Consider the following 25,441-nt stretch of genomic DNA (forward strand, 5'->3'; position numbering starts at 1 on the left):
CTGTTACTAACTGGATTTCCAATCCTTTTCAGATACAAGAAGGAAATGAGGAAGCCAACATTTGGTCCTAATCTTCCTGAAATTCTCCATGCCCATGAATTTGGAAAACTGAAAGCACACTTGTAAGCTGCAGAGACACTCTTAAAATTACTATTTGATTAAGATGATGCTAGGAATATAAGTGCAGCATTGAGATTTTCCACGACATAGGAATAGCTCTACAGTTCAAAATATAACTGTACATTTACAACAAACAGATCTACATTACAAAAAAATAAAACTACATGATGGTGATTAACATGAGCAGTTGGTATCTGTGTAATTCTAGGACAAAAATCCAGTAAAACTGAAGTGTCTGAAAACCAAGGCAGCAATTAAAAACCTACAGGTTTTATGATGCCTACCCAATAAATACACTATTTTTTCTAAAAATAAGAGCAGGTATATTGTATCATAACAACCTCAACTCTAACCCATGTGACACTGTTTTATTACCTAAGTATTTTCTTTACCAGGAATTTTCTTACATAGGAAACCTTATCATTGGAATATATATTCCTTGTTAGTAAAATTTATAAACTTTTTTTAATGACAGCATATAGAGTTTCTTGAGAAGAGCTGAGGCATGTATGGATACACAGGCATCTTTAATGTGCAGTGTTTATAATTTTGAGAACACAGATGAAAGAACATTTATTTTGGGTCAATGTTAAAAGCTGTTGTGAGGAAATATGTATTTCTTTGAAGTTGATACAAATAACAAGCCTTAAAACTCCAGCCATTGTGCCTTGAGCTAAAGGAAGATACCTGTTGACTCTTGGGTATGGAATAAATATTGTTTTTTCAGTGAGCTGAAATCAGCCCGCTGAGAGCAACAACATGCACTACGTTTGCAGAAAAAATGTGTTTGATCCTAATGCTCATGAAAGCAAGGTCAGACATTTGCCACTTTCAAGCCTCAATCCCACGTGAAACCAAACAGATACTCATACACACACGTGTTTACATTTAGATTAAAAATATATTGTCCAATGCAAAGTATCTACTTTCAAGAACTCCGGCAAGCATAGAGATCACTGGTATTTTTTTCAGACTGTATCACTGTAAAAAGCCTTCGACTGGAGTTCCTGTATGTCTGCAGAGATCTTTTGCAGCACATTTCAGGGCCCACGAAGGAGAGGAGAGGAGAGTCGGAAACAGTCAGCGTGGATGTAGCAAGGGTAAATCATACCGGACCAACCTGATTGCCTCTGATGTTAAAATGAGTGGATTTGTGGATGAGTGGAGGGAGGGCAGCAGCTGTCACTGACAGCAATTTTAGCAAGAGGTTTGGGACTGGCTCCCACGCTATTCTTGCATGCAAGTTAGCCTACTACAGTCTGGAAAACCAGATGAGTACAAACCAGTTCCATGGTTGATGGTGACACCCTGTCTGGAGGCCAGTGACAAGTGGAGTCCCCACTCAGGAGCCTGCAACCTGGGACCTGTCATTTTTAACGTCTTCATTGATGACACAGAGAAGGGGACAAGGTGTGCTCTTGTCAAGTTTGCAAATGACATCAGAGCAGGGCACGCAGCTGATATGGCAGAGTACGTGCTTCAAGAAAGCTGGAGACCACTGTGCGTGTTCTATACAGTGACATGCCACTGAAGGTCAAATGCGGCATGAAAAATTTTCACATGGAAAATGAAGAAATATCCACAGAAACTCAAAGACAGGCTTGCCAGGCAGAGGCACTAGTCATGGCTCAAGGCTCTCTCCACTGAATTCTACACAAAGTCAGACCAAGAACTCCCTGTTTCAAGCACCTATCAAAAAAGCTTGGAGAGAAGAAAAGCTTTTTGAGGTTAGAAGGTGTCTCAAACAGGTAAGAATCAGAAATTTGATTAATTGCCTGTTTTTAGAAACATTTTCCTCTGCCTTTGGAAGGCAAATGTGCAAATCGAAACGCCAGAAGACCAAACCAAGGCCTCACAAAGCACAATGCTTCCAGGGCTGCTGCTTCTTCCCAACATAATTACACCTTTCCAAACTTCATCAGTTCCTTGGTATAATACAGTTTTCCTTTGTTTCATGGAAAAGGGCTGTTCACTACTATTAAAAGGGGAGTTTAGTATGACCGGAGAAAGACAGAGTGAGAGAGTTAGTCTTTCAGGTGCGAAAAAAAAATCAGGATTTCCCCTTCAGTCAACATAATTAAGCACATACCAAGCAGACACTGACAACTGGAAATGCAAAACATAGCATCACAGAAACAAACACAATGACTACTGTCTTGTTTAAGTCATTTCACGTCACATGTTTAAGCCATTTCAACCTTTTGCATTTACTTCATGCTATTTTACATTTTCTATAAATTCAGACTTTCTATAAATCCATTTTCTACATTTTCTGTAAATCCCGACTTTAAATGACACAGAGGACAAAAATGTAACTATTTCAGAAGATGCCATTAACTGAAATTACTTGGAAGTAATGTTTCATACCAGCAAAAAAAAAAAAAAAAGAAACTGTACAAATCCTGTTTTACTATTAAACTTTTGAACTCAGTTTGTCAAATTCCTTTGCAGATAAATAGAATTATTTTTGGCCAAGTGATGAAAGTTTGCATTTCATCAGGGCTAATGGATATAGCAAAATTATAGAAACAGAATCAGAATCATCTCATCAAGTGAATCACTGGAACACCTGACAGCTCATTATTTTATCGAAAGGGAGAACAGCTGCAAAGTTGTTTGAGGTAAACATAGAAGTCTAAAAAAATTATTCTTAAATTACACTACTTAGTCTACTTCTGCATGGCAATGTTTCCCTGATGATTGCTTTACTGATTGGAGGCAAGACCTGTAGAAGGGTATGTCCTAAGACATAGATGGAATAACGGAGAGAAAAACCTCTCTGGAATTCAAATTACATCCCCTGCTTCACTCTCCTGAGGTGAAACAGAGCATCTACAAACACGTCCAAACTATTGTAGGCAGTTTACAAGCCCAGACCATGCATCCTTCCTAGTGGAAAAGAATGGAGCTTGCTTTTTGGTGCACAGTATTTAGAAAGGGAAATTAAAACATTTTAATTGACAGTGTATGGCACTAATCATTCTTATCCAGCTGGACTGAGTTGAGCTAATGAACTACTAATTAACCACTCAACTCAAGGTACCTATCCTGCCCACAAGAGGCAGGCCATTTCCTCCTGGCTGTGGAAGATGCAACAGCGTCCCTGGTGCCGCAGCCCAGGCTGGTGAGCAACAACTGGTGACCCCGACGTGATACATCGATGAGACCCTGGAAAGCCCTGGGAAGCCCCGACTCCCTCGCCGAGCCGAGAGCCCTGGCTGCAAAGGAGCCCGAGCCAAAAGAGCCGGAGCCGGGAGCTCGAGCGAGAGTCCTTCGGAGAAGAAGGTAAAGCCGCAAGCCCCGACGTGGTATTCGCGGAAGGGAAGCGTGCTGGAGTTGGATGAATGGGCCGGGTCTCTGCTCATCTTAAAGCCTTTGTGAAAACAAAAAATACTAAAACAAAAAGGGGGAATTATGGCACTAATCATTCTTATCCAGCTGGACTGAGTTGAGCTAATGAACTACTAATTAACCACTCAACTCAAGGTACCTATCCTGCCCACAAGAGGCAGGCCATTTCCTCCTGGCTGTGGAAGATGCAACAGCGTCCCTGGTGCTGCAGCCCAGGCTGGTGAGCAACAACAGTGAATTTTGAAACTTTAAGATACCAGACAGGGGTGTCACACTACAGGGAGCTGGGAATATATTAAAACAGCTTTGTGCTATGGTTTTGTTACAATTTTGTTCAGGGGTTGACTTTGCAGGGAACAGGTTATCAAACAGCCATAAACTGTTTGAAATAGTAACACACACAAGACACCCAAACCAAGACTGTTGTATTAAAAAATAGTGAGTATGGAAATAAAAGGGCAAAGAGAGAAAGGTTATTACACACACAAAGAACTAACAATCTCTGTTCTTCGGCGGAACGTGAGTGACACAACGTGCTACTCTCCTTATGTTGGTTAGCCAGAACCTCCCACAAGCCCAGACCTTTCCCTATCCCTTCCGCCAGGAGACAGACGCTGCCACATGTTCGCACTTTCCAGGGTACCACCATTATCTCCCTTTCCCCGAGATTCTTCTCTAAGCGCAAATCAGTGTGAATCAACTTTTCTCAAGCGTGAATGAACGTGAACCAGCAGGTCAGGGGCTACACTCCACACCTGGAGCCTTCCCTACACTGAGAAAAAAAAACTGTAAAAGCCTGGGCTTGAAGATTTTTCTTTGCATATTTTTAATGAGATGCCTTCTCTGAGAAACCCAAGCATCTCAGAACTCAGCACAGATGTTAAAACAGTCAATTGCTTTTTAATTAAGAAGTCCATTGAAATTTAGAGAGAAAGATAGAGAAGTATTCACAGGAGCACTGAAGCTATTATTCCTTTATCTGACTCTATTCTATTCGACTTCTGAACCACTTCCAATCGACTGGTTAGTGCGCACAATGCGATTAGGTGCTATAGAAATATTTACATTTATTATATTAAATTTAATAAGAGCAATGGCAGAGTCCTTCAGCTATTTAGTAGACTACCTTCATGCCCAGTGCCTCTAAAGAATTAAACACTTCTATATTTACTTCATTTACTTTAATTGAACATTACACTTTTTGCAGTGCAAAAAACTGTATTGTTGATTTTCAAAAAAATTAATGTCTTTTACTTTCATATTCTGCCTAACATTTCCAAGGGACAAACCCTGCTTTTCAGCATTTACAGCTTCCATATATGTTAGGAATGCATTTCCTCAAATGTCCTAGAGCAGGAATGACTATTTCCTTATTTACCAGAAAAAATTAGATTGCTGAGATAACAATGCCACAGAGATAACAATACAGATTAAACACAAAACTATCGCAGTGACTTTAAAAGTCACCTTAAATGTACAGTGACACTGTAAATTCACACTAAGTATTTTAAAACTCCAGGACAATGGCAAAATAGGAGGAATAACACTAATAGGTACTTTTTCCATGAGTTTTAATGCACAACATGCCTAAGCGCTACTGTTTCCATTTTATTCTTCAACAAATGAAGGCAGTGCAAATCTCAGCAATAGCAGCAGCATGTAGTTCCTAATGCACATCATCTGCTGCAGCTAGTATAGCCTCTTCCTGCCTTTGGTGGAGAAGCAGCGCTATAAAACTAAGCCCTCAAAACGTGAGTCAACAGTATTCATTTTAAAACATAAAACTGACATGTGAAAGTGATTAAAGATTAATTCAAGTGTCCAGTTCCATCTCTGTATACCCAGAACTGACATTACTGTACCAAAACGGCACTAATACAACAATTTAATTTCTGTTCCGCTCAGGCAAGAAAAATAGCAAGGCAAAAAACTGCACCTGATATCTGGCAGATAACTGACAGATGAAGCATAGAGTGTTGGAGCCATCCATTGTGAAGGACTTGCAGTAAGAAAGGAGCTACAGCCTCAGGTGTTTTGCAGAAGGTGCCTGGGAAGCCCAAGGGTGGGCCCTACACCAAGGTACAGAGCTTTGTAGGACTCCTTGGCTCCCCATGAACACCTGCAACCGCAGCTACAGAAAACAGCAGGGGACCACTTTGTACTTCAGAGCATAAATGATGTTACTAGCGATCCTACAACTGTACCTGGACTACTTATACTCCTAAAATCTTAAATAAATGCTCATCTGATCAACAAATATCCTAAGCAGACCATAACTTCTACCCAAGAGTTCAACTCTTCTATACAGAGACAGCCTATGGATACCAGATACCTAATAGTCCTCAGTGAAAAATGAGGAAATTTATTCATCAGCAGTGTAATGAGAAAGGTTAATTAAAAAAATTAGCAGTAAGGGTTTTTTTTTCCCTCCTGTCGCATATTTTTTCTCCCCAGCTGTTAGTGGAATGGGATAAACTCATGGTTCAAATACAGCTTGCAGGCTAATACCTATGCAGGCCATAAGTCACCTGAAATCTGTGCAACACCCATCTCTCTTCATTGCACTTGGCAATGCAAATATTCATTGCACCCACACACTACAGAAGTAGCTTCTCCCATACTCTCAGCCAAACTCGGGAACTTTCAAACTACATGAAACACCAAACTGATGTCATTTCCCTTTCTGGTACTTGTCAGTTTTTTACCACTGCACCGAGTCTCTTCCGCTTCCCTAGACAGTCAGAAATGACAGATAAGGGAATGCAAAGAAATGGAGTGTGAATGTAAAAGGAAATATAATTGGTTCAAGACTCTACTGTCTTCAATTCTGTACAGTCATTTACAGCTGTCTAAAGCGTGTGAAACACTGGCACCCAAGTGAGTGAGTAGGCAATTAAGATTTTGTTCTCTTTCACATCTGCACAGATGTAAACTACTGAATATGGTACAAGACAGCAGCAACACACTGAGCACTCTGGCTTAAAGACCGTATTGCTCTGCAAAGAAGGATGATGCTTTTCCCTGATATGTCTTCACAGATCAGTCCTAGAAGATGCTGAACCCTTGGACCTCAATCCAGCAGAAGTGCTTAAGTGCTTACATGCATGAGTTTCCAACGCTAAGTAAATACTTTCATTATTTGCAGCAGGGTATTTTGTAGGAAGGGAAAGCAAAGCCCTACAACCAGGCAAGCTCAGCCCAATATTACTCAAGAAGTCCACTGTTGAGCCAAACATTTTATGTTTTGACCATAAAACTGGAAACTCTTTAAACAATAATATCAGGCAAGTCAGCATAAAGTTCTGTATTAATAAAACTAAAAGTAAGTCAAGGTAAATTGAGTTATTTTAGAAGTTAAAATTGCCTGCAACACCTAATGTCTATATATATTTGCTAATGAAATGTAAAACCTTTTCCTTAGGTCACAGGCTGTAGCAAATTGAATGGTGGCTTTACTTTAGCTTTAAAAAGGTGTCTAAAACAGTTATACACTTTCCTTCAAGCATCAGCACCAAGAGAGGGACTAGGATTGGCAAACAGAGGTTTAAAGAAGGGCTGGACTGGGGAATGCAACTAATGTAGGAAAGCTGCACAGAATGGCTCCAACACTACAGGTAGCTGCAGAGTTGTGGGTGGTCAAATAACATTAAATTATGTTTTAAATCATTAATTAAAATCATAAATATATGTTTATAAATATTCACATCACATTTTAATTTTCTTCTGGGCTATTTAGGAGCATATTCAATCAATATTTTTTTAAAAATCAGATGAAAACATAAAAGAACAATATTCCTGCTTGTTTATTCATCTTCAGACTTAAAATGTATTGAGAATATTTTACATAATAGAAGACACTGAACAAAGCAGGACAGTCATCTTTTTAGTTAAGGAGTTTGTACGGACTGAAAAATTAAAAGAACTTGTACTGTTTAGAGGAAAAATGGGCCTAAAGTCTACACATAAATTTAAGAAGCATGCATTAGTACTGCAGTTCTCAAATTAATCGTAGTAACTCTAACAGTCTAAACACAAAACATGCCTTTTTCAAGCAATCATTTCTTAATTTAACCTAATGAATTCTTAAAGGGTATCAATGGGACCATCCCCACAAATTGTCAGGCACAGGATTGTTCCTTTGCCTTTCATGATAACACATCCCAAAATACAGAGCATTTTTCAACTTGTTCCTCTCCGAGTCCTCTGCCAAACCACAGATGAATCGTAAACATGAAGAACATGTTAAGCCTATTCAAGACTGCAAAAAAAAAGTCTCGCACAGTAAACTCTGCTATAATTTCCTGATGTAGGTCAAAACTCAGCAGGAAATCACATTGTCTATTTTTATCCCAGTTCACTGAAAGTGCTTTACCTTTCTGTTTTCTTGATAAGCACAGCCCTGAAGATTTGTTCCTGGGGAGTTTTCTCTTTTTCATCAGTTGGTTGCACGAAAGGGTGGACAGCAGCCAAGATGAAGCCCTGCTGGTACAATTCTTGCAGCTGAGCTGGAAGATCACACAAGGAGGAGAGCTTGATTGCAGATGATCCCAGCAGCTCAGCTGGAAGCAAAAAGAAATTGGTCAATAATCCTGCACTAGACTATCATGTTTTTTAAAATCCAGGCTCTTCAGAGTCAAGAAAGCTTCACACTGATCTACAATATTAACACAAAAACTGACCTTTCCTGAGGCCCTTTTTGTGCTTCAGATTTTAAGCAGGCTGTCTTGGCAAAGGACTTGTACCACACAAGAGACTGGTGCAATTAAACAAGAAGTCAGACACATTAAAATGCCAAATTCCCTACATAGTCTGGGAGAGATGAGTGGAGGATTTGATAAAAACAAGGCACTCAGTCAAAAGATATTCTAAGTTTTAGAAGTCGCCACAGTAATGCAAGTGGAGGAGAACAAGACATGAGTCACATATATAAAAGAAGAGAAAAGAGATAGTCAATTAAGGTAGAACATGTCAAATTCAACAGCAATAAACAGAACCATTCGTCTACACAAAAGCAGTATTATCAGACTACATTTTGCATCAGAGATCAAATATCTACCAATATGCATAAAGAGTACTTTGCAGATATATTGATAACAGGAACACTAAGAGCAATGCATACCTGTAGTGACGAGAAACGTTTTAGAACAGACACTGAAACCTGTACCTCAGGGTTTAAACAAACCTGCACGTATTAGAGTTGATGATGAGATCTAGTGCATGGAAACAATCCTTCCTCAATGTGCTTATTGTGGGATTTTATGCGCTCCTGTGAAGCACCTGATGCTGACTCCCATCAGACACTCAACACGCACACAGACACTGCAGTCAGTACAGCAATTGCCCTTATTTCCTTGGAGTCTTCTGGGCTTCAAAAGAAAATGCCATAAATCACCTAAAACAACCTTCCGTTCTCTTTCTCTCTACGTCAGTAATTCTTCGTATGTTTTTCATCACTTATGTGAAAAGACATCTTTCTTTCCTGACCTTTGCCTCTTCATTTCCATCTCTCTTGGGGGATATTTATTACTTCATCCCTAACCATGCTAGAGCATATAGGGTGGTGAGGTGCTGGATGGTTTCCTCTCCCACTGAAACCAATAGGGAGCGGATGTTGCAAGAAACGATGGAGGTTCCCAGCACCTTGCTGGCCTTTGTTAAAAGCAGCACTGGAGAACAGTTTGTATGAAAGACACCAGTTATGCAAAATAAGGTTTCACCGTACTGCTTTTTTTCATCAAACTGTGTGGCTACCCTTTATGAATAATGAAAGAGGTTATCAAAAAACTAATAAATATTCAAAACCAATAATACAGAGGAATAATTTAAATAATAATAGAATAGCTGTGCTTGGTATGCTTTTTCTTCATATAAGACTATGTTCCAGAAGAGGACAATGGAACTTTCTGACCAAGAACTGTAAGATGCAGAATTTTTATTATTTTTGCAAATAAAATGAGGAATCCAAGCAACGTGTACGCTGACAGACGATAAGGCTCTAACTTCTACAACCGCATACAAATCACTTCAGAGTCATAAAAAGAGATGCTCCAATGAATAATACACAATAAATAATAAAAATCAACTGTTACTGGACCCTACTGGGGATCAAATTAGGGCAAGAAACCCAGATGTCAAACTACATTTCCTTCTCACAGACTTCACAAATTTTAGACTACGGAGCAAATAGTTCAATTAATCAAAAGAATAGGAAAGCCAGAATATCTTTTCAAATGAAGGTTTTACTTGAATACAATGGAATGACTAAACACTATTCAGTAATGTTAATTCTGGGGATGATGCTCCAATTTTTAACAAACGTCTATGAAAACTGATGCTTATCTTGCATATGAACCTAGTATCTGGATTCTTCTGAGGATGCCTTGGTAAAACTAGTAGAAAGTCTAGTGATTAACATGAGAGAGTGATTGCTTCCTCCTAAAAGCTAAAAATGAGGGGAAAGTGTGGAAATGCGTGTAATTGGAGCCTTGGGATGGATACTTGATGATTAAAAAAGAAAGGTAATAGAAAATAGAGCTGGAGGGATCATCCAGCGAGTCCATCCTATTACCTACAGGCAAGATCAGTTCTAGTTTAGCCATTTCTCACAGTTTCTCTCATCTATTTTTACAAACCTTTAGTAATGGAGATTCCACAACCCCCATAAGTCACGTTTCAGTACCTCTCTATTGTTACTACTTGAAATCTTTTCCTAGCACCTGGCCTAAATTTCCCTCTCTGAAATTCAATATTGTTACTTCCTCACTAGAATATTTCTTTTCTACATCAGCATTTTACAATTCCTAATACCCGTCACTCCTTAAAATGACTTAAAATTACCTTCTTTAGACTCAGTCCTTTCAAAGTTTCCTGTACCCACCTGTTTTCTAGATTTCTAAATAATTTTTGATGGTTGTCTCCTGATTCTCTTCAATTGGTCCACAACTTTCTTCAGGTATAGTACCTTAGCACAAGCCTCATCACCACTTTGTAGAACGGAAAAGCTCTGTCACACTTATTAAACATTTCATCTTAGTTTACATCATTTGGGTAAAAAAAAAAAAAAAAAATTATTTTCCCCACAACTCACAGTGGCCAAACATCCCTATCCTTAGTGAATCTTAAGGTTGTTTTTTTTCTTTCCAGTTTCAAAGGCCATTCTGGATTCTGACCTCCACTGTGCGAACAGCACTTCTCAAATTGTTTACTGAGCTTTGCCATACTCAGCAGTCTATTGCTGGAATAGTTAATGAAAACAGTGAATTTTAAGAGACTCTGGACAGAATCATTTTAAACCTTACAGTTAATACATCTTTTTAGTTTGATGCTGAACTACTGCTAATTTCTCCTTGGACTAGAGATCCTTCAAAAAGAAAAGACAGTTCCTGTTACACAACTGATGCCCACAAGTTCTACATGAGTCTCCTGGGTCTACAGACCTGTGCTGTGCATTCTTGTTACTTTTCCACAGACAAACTGGTTTGTGTAATGCAAGTTCCTCCCCAGAAATCCCTGCTACTCATCATCCTCTATACGTTTTTATAAGTTATCTGTTTCAGTATCTTTCTGGGCATTAAGCTAGGCTAACAGCCACACAGTTCTCTTTAAAAGTAGGTCAAAAAAGGGTACCACAGCTTCGTGGAGGCTTGCATCTGTCATTCAACAGTCTTCAAACTTAAATGATAAGATTTCAATTATTTCATCAGCTTATTCCTCTAAGATGCATACCTGTAGGTTCAACCTACTTGAAAACGCCTACTTTATGAAACCAGTTGTTGATCTAGTCTTTCCTTACTTTACCTTAGAAAAATGTTAACATTTTCAGAAAACCTTAAACAACTTCCAGTAAAATCCATTAAAACTTTTGGTTTAGTTGTTAAAGAGAATTCTAATCATACCACTTTCAAAAGAAAAAGGAAAACTCAAAAAATAGTGTACAACAGGGACTTGTGTAAGGTAAAAGAGCAAATGAAAAACAAAATAAAATCTTGTGCAACTCCAGTGCTTATTATAAGTCTGTATTTAGCCAAAAGATAAAGCTGAATTCTTTTAGCAGCTTCCATGTTGCTCTTGAAATGCAGTTAGAGCTAAGTTTTATATTCTGCTCCATGTTTCCTCATTTATTGTTGCACTCCACAACCTAACCTCAAAAGATTCCTTTGTTTATTCTGTCTACATTTAGATGAGCATATAAGAAACTTGTAAATGACAGATGCTGTGTTTTTCAATTTTGCTAAGTCTGAAAGTGGAAATAGAAGTGGTGGGTGCTTTTGGAACTGATTACCAGGCAAATTAGTTTGTTGCCTGACTGATAATTGAAGCTGAAAACACTTCCAGCAATGCTTGGATATGTGCAGAAAACTACAGCTTAGAGATCCTTCAAAAAGAAAAAAAAAGTTTGTGTTACACAAGTGATATCCATAAGGTGACTTTCCTTGGTCTAGGGACTTGTGCATTCTTTGCTGCTAATGGAAAAACCTGACCAAACACTCACACTGTCCCCATCTTGCCACAGAAAACTCAATAAAAGGACTGAGTTGCATAAAAATCTACAGATTGAGTCATGTGTATCTGAAATAAGTCATCTCTGCAGCTCCAAAAAGCTATTTATATGAAACAGAGGAAGGTGGTGCAGTCTGCCTCAGATATCCTGAGGGACTGAGAGCAGGCTGAGAAATATGGTTGGCGAGACAGGTATTGAGAAGAACTGGTTCCTCCTGTGTTAAGGAGCTCCACTTTCCCTCCCAGTGGATCATCCAGGGCTACTACCACATAGATCAAACAGCCACCAACCAGCTTCAAACCGAAGTATCTCATACAGCCTCTGACAATTGTGCTATGGTCCATGCTAGAGAGGTAGATATATCCTGATCAAATACCAAGAGAAAAGACAGTTACAGCAACTGTCTTAATATAAGTAGGCTAATTTTTCTATTTTAAACAATAGATTTGGGTACTTTTCAGATGCTATAACTCAACACTTTTAAATAAGAAAGGTATATCATGCTCTATAAAATAAAGCATGGATTCGTCTATTAGCCCACGCTTAATAAAGACAAACATCAACTACAGTACATCTTTATATAATATAGATACTCAACAGAATCAGATGCTTTTAACCCTGTTCTATTTGATCAGCAGCAGTTTGCCTTTCCTGCGAGTTACATTTATAACAAAGCTAAAACAAACTTTATTGTTTTTTAATTTCTTTCTACTTGAATGATAGCTATGCTCCAGGAAAAATAAAATGTTAAATGCCAAAATGGTATTTATTTAATTTGTCTTTACTGAAACGGTAAAATTCAGGGTCAAATTTAGGTCACTTTCTCAGTGCTTATCCTTAATACTTTATTTAAAAGGACAAGCATGCAGTTCTGCTCTAAATTTCTAATATCCTGTGTTAGGTGTTTACTCAGTTTGCTTACTCCAACAAAACAAATCATACATTGGGACTTTTTGTTCTTCATTATTTAACATATTTTCCTGATTAAGCTTGCATGCTCTTATTCCAGTCACAGCTGTTAAAGACTGATGAAGCCCTTAATGACAGTTCACATTACACATGAAAATGTTCCACAGAAATACTGGACTCCTTTTAACTAGTTTCTGTTTCCTTTTAAAGTTTTCATGTTCATCTGCATTTTCAAAGTAATGTTCCTCGATTTATTATGAAATATTAAGTAAGACTTTTTCCTTTGCATTAGACTAATCAAAGATCAAATTGGTGTATACGTAGATCATATACACCCTCCGTCTATACTGGGCGCAGAAGGCGGTGCTGTGCACCATTACATGCCCAAAATGTGGTGTATAATGGTATCTGAAACCAAAAAAGGAAGACCAGCAAACTCACCAGACCCAGACTCCTAAGTAACGCAGCAACTCAGTTCCCTGGTAGCTGCAAGCACAATACTCCTATTTGATCAGGCCTAACATACATCAGCAGGCTCAGGCTCTTCAAGAAACACAGTCAAAACTGTCTTCTTTCTCCAAGCACAGGATGAGGCCATTCCCAAGACCATAGTTGGTTTGTGAGCCATTCCCATTCAAGGCACCCAGAGGCAGCGAGCTACAGAGTCACTCGTGCTCCTCCTTCCAGCACCGCAAACCTTGCACGCCTTTCTGCAAAGCTACAGCTGCTCCAGGTGACTCAGGAGAAGGATGATGTCCTCACGCCTCCTCCGCAGGAAAGCTCAGGGCGTACGCAGCCCTTCTCAAAAGAGGCAGGCAGCCGACAGCAGGTTGCAAGGCTGCTGCAGCGCAGCTCTCCCTCTCCCCACTGTGGGCTCAAAGGCAGATAGCTGCCCCTGAGCCAGGTTGTGCTGGAGAGCTAGAAAGGAGCAAACATCCAGGCACGCTACACACTTAGACACTCCTACTCACTGCTTCCAAACACCTCCCTACTCAGCATGACTTTTTTTGCTATAGTCCTTATAAAGCACCCAAATCTTCTGCACTCTGCAGGAGCATGTAGGAGACCACTTCAAAGAACCTAGAGAGTGGCCAGGCATTACCGTCTACGGTCCTTAACGGATCTAGCAACAAGCATGTAAGATGAAAACAAAGTACCAGCAAAATTATGATCATATGGTAACACAGCCATTACCCCGACACCATCCACTGACATCCTGCAGGGCTGTATAATAGATCTGGCTATTTACCTCCTGCCTTTAGTGACCGCCTCGTGGAAAACGGCATTAGCTCGCTCTGTTGTGCCTCACACATCCCACCAAGGTGGTTGTAATTGCATGTCTGCTGGCAGGAAACTAAATAGCAACAACGAATGGAGGCAATAATGTGGGAAGAGAGCAAGTGTTATCACCAAGCACGTTTGCGAGCAAACGCATAAATCCAACCCAAGCCCACAACATTTCCCATGCTTTCACACAGGGCACTTCCCAAGCATGTTTATGATTGTTTATAACAGCCCTGATCATTTTGCAGAATACTAAAGCAAGTACACTTCCTCTATTTAGTATGAGGACTGCTGTTTCTTAATTTAATATTAATTCCTTTCCAGCAAGTTTAATTTAATTTAAAGAAATCAAATCTACAGCAGACTAAGTTCTAGCAGAGCAAAACATTGTCTGTGCACTAGGGCCAGTCAAAAAAATTTAACTGGAAAGTTTACCATTAGAAGATGCAGTTTCACCCGCATTAAAACACGTTGTAGGAACATGTCAAATGCAGCAAAGTTTTTCATTTGGATAACGTTCGGATGTTAAATAAAAGTAATGTATTAATGTTTTACATGATCAAAGTGGTTAAACAAGCTGCATTTTTTCAGTGGTTCTGTGAATTTTCACTGCACTTGAAATTCCATTTGTATTGCTGGAACTGTAACTTCTCGTTGGAAGGTACAATTCGCAGTGACAGAAGGCACACGCTCACACAAACAAACCAGTGCAGCTCTGAACATCTAGCTTCTGCAAGATAAACACTGACTGCTAAATGAAGGACCATGCTGTCAGGTCGCTTTTTGCTTTGCCAAAGTCCTCGGGTTTATCTGTGCAGCCCCTGAGGGCTCAATGGTATCGCAGGTCCTTGCAGAGAGGCAGGTGAACATCAGAATTCCTCCGGAGGAAGGTGCAGGGTGAAAATCTTTTGGGAAGATTGCTGGCTTTTGTCTAGTGATGCAGCACAGACTGGAAAAGATCCCCTCTCTGAACTATAAATAATAAAGTTTGTAATGCACTTTTCACTGACTTATTTAGCACTTGGTTTGGAACAGCTGAAGGAATCCAGATCATCATTCTTCCCAACTCTTAGAGCTTGGTAAGGCCAATTTGTTACTCTGGAGAGCAGAAAGCAAACTATTAACTTGAATATTATCAAAACATTTTATTGACTGATCCTGTAAGAACACGGTTATTTCCGATCAATATCAAACAAAAAATATTAAGGCATCTATTGCAAATTTTCATTCTTTGTTACAAACGCTAAGGAACTCTATTTTACACAGTACAAATTGTTTGCACGGCAAAACAATGCAGTCATGTTACTCTCACTTAACTCTTTCACTATTCTTTCCTCATTCAACCCTCAAATTGTTTCTTGTCAAGGACAAAACCAAAAACCTATCAGAGAATCAGAGTACTTCTAAGGAAAACAAAGGCAAACCCACTAATAATGTAAATTGAAGAGTACAAAGCTGTAAACAGATTTCTGATGAGTTTTGTGAATTCCAAGTAATCATTTCTGAACTAAACCTACCAAACCTCATATCAAGCCGGGGTGTTGGTTGACTACCGGCTTGATATGAGCCAGCAGTGTGCCCAGGTGGCCAAAAAGGCCAATGGGATACTGGCGTGTATCAAGAATAGTGTGACCAGCAGGAACAGGGAAGTGATCCTGCCACTGTACTCGGCACTGGTGAGGCCGCACCTGGAATATTGTGTCCAGTTTTGGGCCCCTCGCTTTAAGAGAGATATTGAGCTCCTGGAGCGAGTCCAAAGAAGGGCGACTAAACTGGTCAAGGGGCTGGAAAATAAAACTTATGGGGAGCGGCTAAGGGAGTTAGGGCTGTTTAGCCTAGAGAAGAGGAGGCTGAGGGGAGACCTGATTACAGTCTACAAATACTCGAGAAGGGATGGTGGGGAGGTAGGGGAAGGGCTCTTTACATTAGTGACGGGTGATAGGACAAGAGGAAATGGGTATAAGCTTAGTCAGGGGAGGTACAGGTTGGATGTCAGAAAGAATTTCTTCTCTGAAAGGGTTGTCAGCCACTGGAATAGGCTGCCCAGGGAGGTGGTTGAGTCCCCATCCCTGGATGTGTTTAAGAAAAGGGTGGATGAACTGCTTAGGGACATGGCTTAATGGGGGATTAAGGACGGTTGGACTGGATGATCTCTAAGGTCTTTTCCAACCTAGAAATTCTATGAAATCTATTCTATGAAACAAATGCTAAAGTAGTACAGCTAACCTAGCAAATATATGGTGCTTTTGACACTATCACACCGCTTCAACTACCTGAAACACACTAATGCTAGAATTTAATGAGTTAAAAGCTCAAGCTTTTGGAGCAACAACTATACAAGCTGTATTATAATCTCTTTTCCTTTCTGATAAACTTTGAGCTTCCATGAGGTGCATATAGAGGTTCCTTGATTTTGAAGACAAGACAGACAATCTGGGTGTATTACTGTTCAGGTTGTCGGCAGAAGCAAGACAGCAGATGCTAACATACCACACTGCTTTTTTGGTTGTGCTAAATGACATTCTCAGTGGTTTTTCTTTCAATCTTCAAGGCAAATACAATAAATGCCCCCACCAAATAACGTAAGAGCAAATACTGAAGAGAAATCAGGACTTTAGATGAAGGATGACTGTTCAATAACCTCCTAGTGTTTACTTCTAGTGAAAATGTAATAATGGAACTTAAAAATATTCAAAAGCAAAGCATTGTATCGTAAGGTAGAGAGGGGAAAAAACACAGAAAGACTGTGAAGCTGCATATATAGCCTTTGAAAATAGGTATGTACATAAGTATGTGTATATAGATATGTATATATATGTAAGCATATATATATATAGTGTGCATATATATAAACACACAGACCTACACCAACATTCTTTTCTTTTCTTTAGGAAGTAGCAGATGTATGCATTAGTCAAATCGAGAAAGTACAAAGATAACTCACAGATTCAACGAGATCAAACAAATTCATCTTATCAATTGTGTTGTCTAATCTCATTGCATCTTTTGAGTTATCTTGTTTATTGTCCAAAGTTTCATTTCTGTATCTTGCAAGCATAAGATAAATATCTTAAGAACAGAGTACATTTGCCACAAACATGATGTGATTATACATGGGATGCATTAATTTTTAGTGTTTCAGGAAAAAAAGAAAATATCCAGGCTATCATCTCCACTAAGTGAAAAAAAAAATTGACAAGCAATTCTTAAATGACTCACAGCTTACACGTATTAGCTTGTGGGCAGAATTATGCAAAATGGGCAAAATTAAGACCACCTACTAGACACAAGAAGGGTTAATGACTGCAAAAAGCAAAATGAAAGAAGATAAAAAAAGGGGAGGGACTTCTCAGTTAAACTGTGCACAGAAAAAAGAATCAAATCCTATCCCTTCTGCACTTGAGTTGCTCTTTGAAATGTTGTTTTTTTTTTTTCGTTTGTCCCTCCCTCCTGCTTGGTTCCACTTCCTAAATTGATGCAGACCAAGCACAGAGATGACACAGATAATTTACATTTCACAAATCCAAGAAAACTCCAATTATGTCTAGCCAAAAGGAGAAAGTGTTCAAAGTTGCAATATTTTATTCATACAGACTTGTTATCTGTACACGCTCCAAAAGGCAAGTATTATATTGAATTACAGAGGAGAGAAGGGGTTAATTCTGAACTACAGGAAGAGCCAGTATGTTAATTCACATCTATTTCCAACCCCAAAAAAAGTACTGGTTCCCTGCCCTAAAGCCTTTAGACACCAAGTTAATCTCCTCATGGCAGCTCTTTAGCTGCCACAGTGGAACACTGAATGCCGTTCATTCTAACAGCTTAGAAGTAGTGAAATAGCCCTGCCCATTGCTTCCACCAGTGGTGTGGCAAGTTATGTCCCCTCACAGCAAGTGGCCAGTAATCAAAGACTTTAAAAGGGAAGGAAGAAGCTATCCAAGGAGAAAAAAAAAAAAAGTAAAACTTACTGAAGAGATCTTCTGATATCTTAGATGATTAGGTGGCACCATAAAATTCAGAAGGCTGATGGACCGTTTTTGCTTTGACCCCTCTCTAACTAATGTGCTTGCCATTTTTCTTAGAACCACCACTAATGAACTCTAGCAAGTTTCACTGCTAACCCTGCAGCCTACAGAATCTTCTCATTCTCTTCCTCTCATACTTTTTAATACCTTCCTCTCATACTTTTTAATACATATACGTCTTTTCTTCCTGGCACAACCCCCTCCTTTTCCCTTTCCTCTGCTCCTCTCTGTTTTATGCTTCACCTTGATGTTCTTTCCATATTTCTGGCAAATTTTCATTTCACGTTTTAGAAATGCAGAATATAACAAAGAAGTAACACTGGATTCTTTGCAAATTTTACAATAAGCAAACTTGGACTGCAGTAAAAGAACTGTACAAAGTAGAGTTAATATCCTCAGAAGAACACAAAAAATTGCCTACTTTAATAAGTTCCACATTATGCGGAATTTATTCATTTTATGGCATACTTTGCAAGATGAGAAAAATCTCCTCTGAAATGGAATTTGTAGCATTTCTAAGCTTTCCAAATCACTATATCCTATTGTCAATAAAACGTTCCATGTGCTGACTCTTCAAGGAGTTTAAAAGCAGAAAGGTTTGTAATCTACTTATTTCCATTGAAACCAACTGAGAGCAACCTTGAGATTACTGGTTTTATTCTTACTCAAGCACAGATGAACAAAGTAGGTTGCATGCATGATTTCAGGATTTTTTTTCCATATTCACAAGGTAGGTAATAAGTACAAATCTGACTGAAGCCTAGTTTCCAAACCAGAAAACGTCAAGAGGATTTCAAAACGTTTAAGGAAAAGGGAGGAGAAAGAAGCCAACAGTAATAACTGTGGCTGAATACATGCACTATGATCTGATGTACATTTTTCACGATACGCTGAAAATTGCGATTAAAATCAAAGACTTGGCACAACTCGGAAAAACAGGAAGATAAAACTGCCATCAACGTATTACAATAAAGGTGTTTTTTTTCCCCAACTCACAAGATAATTGCTGCATATCATAAATACATGCCAGGAGAAATAACCGGAAACTAGAGAGAACATTTAAAAGTTCGCATTTTATAAATTCAGCCTTCAACACAGAGATCTAAATTCTCCGACATATCCATTAACCTCAGGAATAAAGGTCTGGATTTATCAAGATAGCTCTTATTCCCCGAGTCAACCTGTGCAACAGAGAACCGATAGTCTCCCAGGAAACCAAAATCCTCTTGGCAGGTCATGCCTGTATACGTTTTATACACAGCACTTTGAAGTACATATACAGAAAAGGATAGATAGCTTTATAAATGCTTGGAGGCTTTATTCTAATGTTACCTGCTGGTTTCTGCTTCTTTTCACTTTAAATCTCCAGCGTTTCACATGCATTTCCCCTCTGTTCTAACAGGTGTTCAGTCTTTCTCGTAAAATCTTATTTAGGATGATACTGTGCACCAAGTTTGTTGGATTTTTTTAAAAGGTAGAAATGAATTTTTTTTCCAATCCTGTCACTAAAGCACATGCATTACCCTATTTCAGATGTTCTTATTTCTTGACTACATCAACTAATAACATTCTTTTCCTTCAAAAGGCAGCAGTACATACTAAACACTTAACATTTTAAATTAGAATAAATAAAGTATCATAGTGACTTTCATCTTTTTATCTTTTTCCTGGCTTGAAATATTTTATTTTTTAGATAAAGAGAAGACATTTCCAAATTATGCATGTTTTTCATTTGGAAAGTAACATGAAGTGTAATTTTTCAGTGTTCTTTTGGTGCTTCTTTAAATCAAATTTCCCTCTGTGGGAAACCCTGTAATTTTTCATAAATGTCTGTTAAATTGTTTTCAGCTTTACTGGCAAAACTAAGTAAATGTTAAAGCAGCCAAACATGTAACATGCATTGTATAACTAAGCAAGCAGTGTTACTTGAAGTTAGATTCTCGATTAGATTTTGGCCTCTAGTTTGCTTATGTTTGAGAAAGAAAGTTCGATAAGAGAATGCTACATGATGAAATTCAATATAAACAGGAGATACTTGGGCAGGTAAATTAAATTCAGAGGAAAGCGAAATACAATGTGTCTGGATTTTTTTTTTTTTTTTAAACACATTACCCCGTAGTGATCCTAAGACAAAGCCTCCCATGGGCACCTATGCAAGACCCAGAACACACAACAGCTGTTAGATTATAAACAGAAACAAAACTGATCCATCAAACTTTCCAGGAAAACTCCAAATTTTAAAAAGGAACAAAAAGTAAATTAGATCTGTCTTCGTTTCCAATAGTTAGGCCTGCCTGGGGAACTTAAATGAAAAACCAAATGTAAAACATTCTCCAGAAGGTATTTACCCTCTCAGCTCTTCTGCCCTACGCTTCTACTTTTTGTTCAGCGGTACTGATAACGGGAACAACTCCCAACATTGCAAACTGAAAGAATACCTCTGTTACGGAATGTAAATTTCAGGCGAAGAGTCTGTGTCTGTACACAAGCAAGGTTTAAATTTTACTGTCGCAGCAGACCTCGTATCACCCTCACAAGATGTGCTCTCAGTGCCACTGCTGAGCTCCACTTGGAGATCTCAGCTACCCCACAGCATCAAAGGGAGCAATCCAGCTGGAACCAAAGCTTTTCTGAGATTTGCAGCAAAACAGGTCCGAAAAGGAAGATCTTGTGATCCAAACCCTCACTGTTTAAAATTGTCACAGGAAATCCCCTCTCCAATGACACACTTAATATGCGAAGATTTGTGTGGGAACGTATGAAAATACGGTGTGGTAATAATCCCTGTCAAGCAATTTCCTCAATGGTTAATTTGGCATGTGGAAGAGCCCTGTGTTATCCCATCTATGATTTTTAGAATTACCACATAAACTAAAACTAATTCCAGACGATATAAAGCTAGAACCACCAAACAGATCAGTTACTTTGCCACAAATTCGGCAATTACGTCCTTTAAAATGAGCTAAGGGAGAGTTACAGCTATACCAAAGAGGACCTACTTTACAGTCAATACGTTATTGGATTTGCCAACTCTACTGGCACAGGAAGGTGGTTAAAGATCTGATTAAAATCAGTACTAGATAAAACACTTTTTGCTGACTTTTTGTTACCTGTATGTAGTGCTATTACACCAATTCCTACTCAAGACTTTTCCATTAGCATAGCTAAGGAAGAGTGATTCCCGCTGATGAACCTTTTCTTCTCCAACTTCACTGCTGTCACAGCCTCAAATTTCCCTTCTCTTTTCTTCTCACCCCTTGGATTCCTCAAACCGATGAGAAATAGCAATTCTGTGGCTATGTTGGAGCAATGCACTAGCCCGCTGGCCAGCGAGCTGTCCCCGAGGGCAGTGCGCATGGCTTAGTTCACCTCACCTTTCCCTTATCAACGCCGGCCTCTGCCTTCCACCCAGCTGCAGCTTTCACAACATTAGGAGCAGACTAATTGTCTTTGAAAATTTCTAGCAAATTGGTTTAAAATTGTCCACTTATACTTATTTGGAGGAATGAGACAGACAGACTTAAACTCTCGTTTCCCTAGGAAACCGATTCAGAAACAAAACAGAAAAACCCATCGCACCACCACCTCCAAACCCTCTAAAAAGAAAATCCTTCAAAAATAAGGACCCGAAAAGAAAATCCTGCAAAATGTACTATGGGATATTGCCTTCTGTAACACCTCTAACGGTGTATTTAGCAGCGACAAGGCTTTCACAGAATATTGAAAACGACTAGCAGGCAATAGTTCACCACTGGCACCTAAAAGAAGTATGTCACTGCCAAACATACCACATCACTTCGACTTGGCAAGAACACTTGATAGAAAGCCAAAGAGTAGTGGAAAAGGCTGTTAAAAGTTAACAAAGCACTTCCCAAAAGTAATGTTTTGTTTCTTTAAGCAAGTCTGCTAGAGCATGGGTGATGGATTTACTAAAGAAAAAAGTTTTTCTTGGCAAAAACCCCTGCTTTTTTTGCTTAGAGCAAATTTTCCTGTCACTCTCCAGAATTTGAACTCCTACTCCTTCGTTTCGGAAAAATGTGGCCAGTTTCTGCTTTCAAGCGAAGATTCCCACACAGTAATACTGATAGCATGCAAGTCTATTGTTTAATATGGCTCATGGGAAAATGGCCACAAATTCCAGCATCATTAGAACGGAATGACTAAAATCAAATTATAATAAATTTTTATTATTTTTATTGTGCAATAAAATGGTTGTTGTTGCAATTTTGTTTGCAAAGAGTAGAAGAGTATTTCTCCAAATGTTTATTAGAAGGCATCATTTTACCTTTATTTCTCAGTGTAGTTCTGTCAGAAGTGCTGCATCTAAAGCATTTATTGGAAATGAAAAAGCAAGAAGCAGAGACACTGTTACCCAACACCTTACCTTCAAAGCTGCTGAAGAATGAGTTAATGAAGTTATTATAATCTAATCCCAAAGTAGTAAGTATATGCAATAAAGACGTAGCAGATGTCCTGTCCAACAGGGACAGAATTCTTTCATGGCATGAAGGTGGTAATTAAAAAGCATTATGCAGACAATCTTAAGATCTAAGCCTTTCCTTACCCCCTGGAAAGGAACCCTTTTGGGTTACTGACATCAAAAAATTAGTTTCATAAATGCACATTCTTACTGATTAAATAATAAAATACAGAAGCAAATAAACAGGTCAATTTTTTAGTTCCCCTCTCAAGGAATATAGAACAAACTGTATAGGTGGCACAGCGGTGTATGATGACGCGTATTCACAGTCAGCATACGACAACAGAGCTGTTCACCACTATTCTTGTCAGCCACTGCTAGCACCGGCCACACCTCAGCAGCAAATTCGTGCAAGCGTGCAAAGCACAGTGCCTCTATGCCTTGGCTAACACTGTTTTCTCACTCTCCCTCATAACGTAACCCAAAGAGAGGTCACGAGTAGCCTCATGTGGCTCTAACTTCTAATCATATGACAACCCACGTCCAAGACACTTTCACTTCTCTCTATTCTCAAGTGTACTTCGCAAAACAGAGAATCAGTTCTCAGTCCTTTCAGGTCAACAAGGGCCAGACTTGCTACTGGCTAATACTGAAATATCACTGACAAAATAGTCTGAGTTTCCACCAAGGGTTCTGGAAGGGTTCCCTGGAAGTAGCTATTGATAAGCAGATCAATTTTCTAAAAAAATTTACTATAATAAAAAAACTAAACAAACAACAAAGCTGATAAGTAGTGCAAGAGTGCAGCTTGACAACAAAGTCTTACAATTATAAAGTATTTTATTCAGTGAACATGTGGTGAAGAACAATGAAAATAATCCCACAGAATATGTACAATTTTATCTATTTGATCATTTGAAAGGCTTCATCAAGGCATTCAATCCAGCTGGAAAAATTGGGTAGAAGGACTGCAGAGAAAGACAGATGCTGCATTTGAGCTGAGCATTCCTTAGTAAATAAACAACAAAACCAAAACAAAACAAAAAAGCAATTCTGACACAGTTCCAAACTTTATGAGACAATAACATAACAAAAGACCATTTATTCTGTCACTCTTTTCGTTCTTTTGTTTTGTGATTTGAGATAAAAGTAGATGCTGATCTTTTTTGCTTACTAATAATCTGTACAATAATTACTAGTGAATTAACCCATGCAATTTAGCACTATTTGTCAATTCTTGTATCAGTTGTTATTAAGAAATTCAGGAAACAATTGTTCAAATAAAAGAACACTAACAGAGGGTTTAGCAACCGAGGAACTACAGCAGCAGAGTGCTGTTTATTTATATTTCACCAGTAACCATGTCTTGGCTTATCTCTAACTTTCTGAAAAATCCATCTATTTATTTGTAAACCTCATACCTCATTCTCTTTCAGATTTAAGGCCTTTTATCAATTCATTTGGAAACACATGGCATCTTTAGGACTTCTCACATCCTTGATGTCTTTAATTTTTTATGTGCCACACAGTACGCGAAAGCCTCTGTATTATCAGAATGAGATGAACTCTTTCAACTGATGACTGTTTAACAGAGACAGGTAATATTTTTTCAGTTCTTAACTCACCTGATGACTGTCAAGCTTGTCTTTCGTGTGTTGATCAAGAGCTGCAGCTCACAGCAAAGGCTTAATGAGATTCTCCTCCCCTTGAAAGGACTGTTTCTTTCAAGAAGAATCTGTAGCTAATCAGTGCAAGTCTGAAGAGGATGATTATTTGGGGGGAGAAGGAAACGAAGGAAGCCGAGAGTTCTTTACAATTCAACTAAACAGAGTTCCGTTTATATGAAATAAGCAGGGTTTGCAAAAAAACAATTGGCCAGAAAGCCTTAAACTTGCAGTTCCTGTATACGACCTTATCACAAGGCATGGGTTACCATTTACCAGTAAAAGCCATACCAGTTAGCTACAGCAGCTGAGTAAGCATCAAATTCAGCTGAAATTTCTTATATACCACCTCATATCTGGGAAACTCCCTCACACTGCTGCTTGATCTCAAGTTTATCACATAGCACAGTGTGTCGCAAGTTTCAAATCATTTGCAAAAGCACGACTGCACACAAACCAGAGTTTGCTGAGTGTGCAAGTTGTGTCACAGAAAGTAAGTTGCAATTTCATGCAGCAATTATGTCAGCTGGACTCCTCTTAAGTCCAGGATTTCATATATTTGTATGACTGCAAGAAGATGAAACCAAGTCACTGAAATTGTGTTCAGTGTTTAAGATACGGGGCAAAAATATACAACACATGCCGGGGTTTTGCCAAGATACCTGAATGAGTGCCAAAGGAGCTAGCTTGGGAACTGGAAGCACGACTAGCACAGTGCTCAGCAAATGGTGGTAAGTTCCTGTCCTCCACGCGAGCCATGAACATTTTTCCAGACTGCCTCATCACTTAAAGAGAAGGCCACAATCTAAAGGCCCGGATCAATCGTCACCAGCTTTGTAATATGTTATGGCATGTTCAAACAGTATTTCACCACGAAATTACATTGAAGAGTTCTGAAATTGCTGCAGACTAGCCATGAACCAGCAAGCAGGTGCCAGAAGCACCTGGAATGCGGCATTAAACTGAGGCGCATTATACCAGGCCCAATTTGAGATTCTGCTTAGCAGTACATTTACATCTTGTACAGACAGAACACTTATTAGGCTACCTATCGCTCGTGCACATACATACAGGCACTGAAAAATCAAACAGAAACAAAGGTCTCATGTAGATAATGCACTATCACAGACAGGATCAATGCCTCTCTACATACAAAGTCAAGGTAAAG

General features: G+C 38.9%; 1 protein-coding gene across 1 annotated transcript in view; it reads right to left on the minus strand.

The window, feature by feature from the left end:
* The window catches only part of RFTN1 (raftlin, lipid raft linker 1), an 87,981-nt gene that overhangs the window by 49,823 nt on the left and 12,717 nt on the right, over positions 1–25,441 (minus strand). Inside the window, exon 2 of the mRNA XM_009987199.2 lies at positions 7,844–8,030. Within this exon, the coding sequence (XP_009985501.1) occupies positions 7,844–8,030 (187 nt within the window). The remainder of the gene's footprint in view (positions 1–7,843; positions 8,031–25,441) is intronic.

Source organism: Tauraco erythrolophus, chromosome 7 (genome assembly GCF_009769465.1).
Source record: "Tauraco erythrolophus isolate bTauEry1 chromosome 7, bTauEry1.pri, whole genome shotgun sequence".
In the NCBI taxonomy this organism is placed as follows: Eukaryota; Metazoa; Chordata; class Aves; order Musophagiformes; family Musophagidae; genus Tauraco; species Tauraco erythrolophus.